Source organism: Neovison vison, chromosome 8, assembly GCF_020171115.1.
Source record: "Neovison vison isolate M4711 chromosome 8, ASM_NN_V1, whole genome shotgun sequence".
NCBI lineage: Eukaryota > Metazoa > Chordata > Mammalia > Carnivora > Mustelidae > Neogale > Neogale vison.
The window spans coordinates 106,494,793-106,496,723 of record NC_058098.1 but is presented as its reverse complement, the minus strand read 5'-3'; the positions used below and the strand labels follow the sequence as shown (position 1 = coordinate 106,496,723).

The 1,931-nt window shown below is 44.5% G+C and overlaps 1 gene segment (V, D, J or C); it reads left to right on the top strand.

Annotated features, from left to right (window-relative positions):
- LOC122915510 lies at positions 1-762 on the top strand. The segment is given in 2 exon segments: positions 1-62; positions 458-762. Coding segments are annotated over 2 exon segments (354 nt in total).
- Positions 763-1,931: the final 1,169 nt, after the last annotated feature.

Here is a 1,931-nt window from a genome sequence, read left to right as displayed (position 1 = left end):
TCAACCTCCCAAAATGACTTCCCCTGCTCAGCTCCTGGGGCTGCTGATTCTCTGGATCACTGGTAAGAACAGAGGGGGGTTGAGAAAGGAATAGGGAGTGGGGACTGTGAGTGCTGGGGACACAACTGATTATGATGTCCACATGTCAGAGGTACACAGCTTGCTTTCTAGGATAAGGCATGTTTAGATCCATGAGCCTGAGGAAAATTCGAGAAGGAACCAGGAAGTTTCTTTGCTCTGATGAAGACTGTGATACAGAAGGAGAGGGAAGGTGTAGGTGACTTCTTGAGGCCCCTTAATTTGTTGCAAACTGTGGATTCTTTTTTGAAATTGGATATTTTAGGGTAGAAATCAACATTTTAAAAATGATTTAGCCTGAAAGAAATAACAAGAGAAAAATTCTGAAAGGGCTCATAAAGTTTGTATATAATCTTGCATTTCTCTCCCCTTGCTTTAGGATCCAGTGGGGAAATCATGATGACACAGACCCCGCTGTCACTGTCTGTCACCTCCGGAGAGTCGGCCTCCATCTCTTGCAGGGCTAGTCAGAGCCTCCTACAGAGTGATGGAAATACCTATTTACATTGGTACCTGCAGAAGCCAGGCCAGTCCCCACAGCTCCTCATCTACTTGGTTTCCAACCGTTACACTGGGGTCCCAGACAGGTTCAGTGGCAGCGGGTCAGGGACAGATTTCACCCTGAGGATCAGCAGGGTGGAGGCTGACGATATGGGAGTTTATTACTGCGGGCAAAATCTATAGTCTCCTCCCACAGTGGTTCAGGCCGGAACACAAACCTCCTGCCTGGGGTCCCAGCTGCCCCAGGGAGGAGCTTCTCTGGGGAACTGACAGGACATTCTCTGAGTTTGTGTGAGAGGAAGGAGCTGGAGGCCACGGGGGAGCGGCTCACAGCTGGGTGTCAGGCTCCACATGTGGAGGCCCTGACAGCCTCCCAGCCTGGCATGGCAGAAGCAGCAGGGGGTCCTGTCCCATGAGGTGAAAGGAAGAGCTAATGAGGCCTCCTCCACCTTTTCCTCAGGCTGTGCTTGTGTTTCTCCCATAAGCGTAGTCACTCTAGAAACCAGACAGGCGACATGGATCTGTGGCAGAAACTGAATGACTATTGGAATGAACAATGTGGGCTGTATCTTCCACAGGATCATATTTGCTAATATGGGTAATATTGGTATTTTCTCATTTTATCTTTTTCTACTTCTCTACTACTTACACTGTCCTCTCCAGAAACATGTCCAAGAGAGCAATTTATACAAGCTGCCCTCAGGGAGAGTCTGGGTGAGAAATATCAGTAGAAATTTTAATTCTGATCAATAAAAGAAACATTTACCAGTTTTTAGTAATTATAAGATCCAAGGCCAAGTGTCTTTGATTTCCCTCAATTATATCTTCCTGAGTGAAAGGAGGTTCTTGGAACTTCAAAGGTGGCTTGAATGTAAACAGCCAAAAATAAAGATCAAGACAAAAGTTACCTTTCTAGGTGACAGGAAAATCCTAAATATATGAGGTTTTCCTTTCTCTTTGAAATGGGAAGGATGTTAAGCATATGGAACCCAAACACTGCTTTAGATGTGATGAACTTGGTGCTCTACTGCTGTTAGAAAAGGTTTTGAACAGTAAGTCGAAGCATTATTTTCACAGGATGTGGTCGTTAACTGAAAATGACTCTGAATAGGATATCTTTCGGAAATGTTAGAAAATTTACGTATTGACTAGATTCCATTGAAAAGAATGCTTCAGAGTGACCCTTGACCTAGACATTACTCATGTCTTAGGTCATCACACATATGATACAAATAAGAGGGAATAAATTCACCAAATGCCCGACTTTGTTTGTAGACAGCAAAATAAAATGTATTGTGGATGAGTGCCTGTTCCAAGGGGTTGAATAGAATGGCAAGTACAGCTAAGTCTAT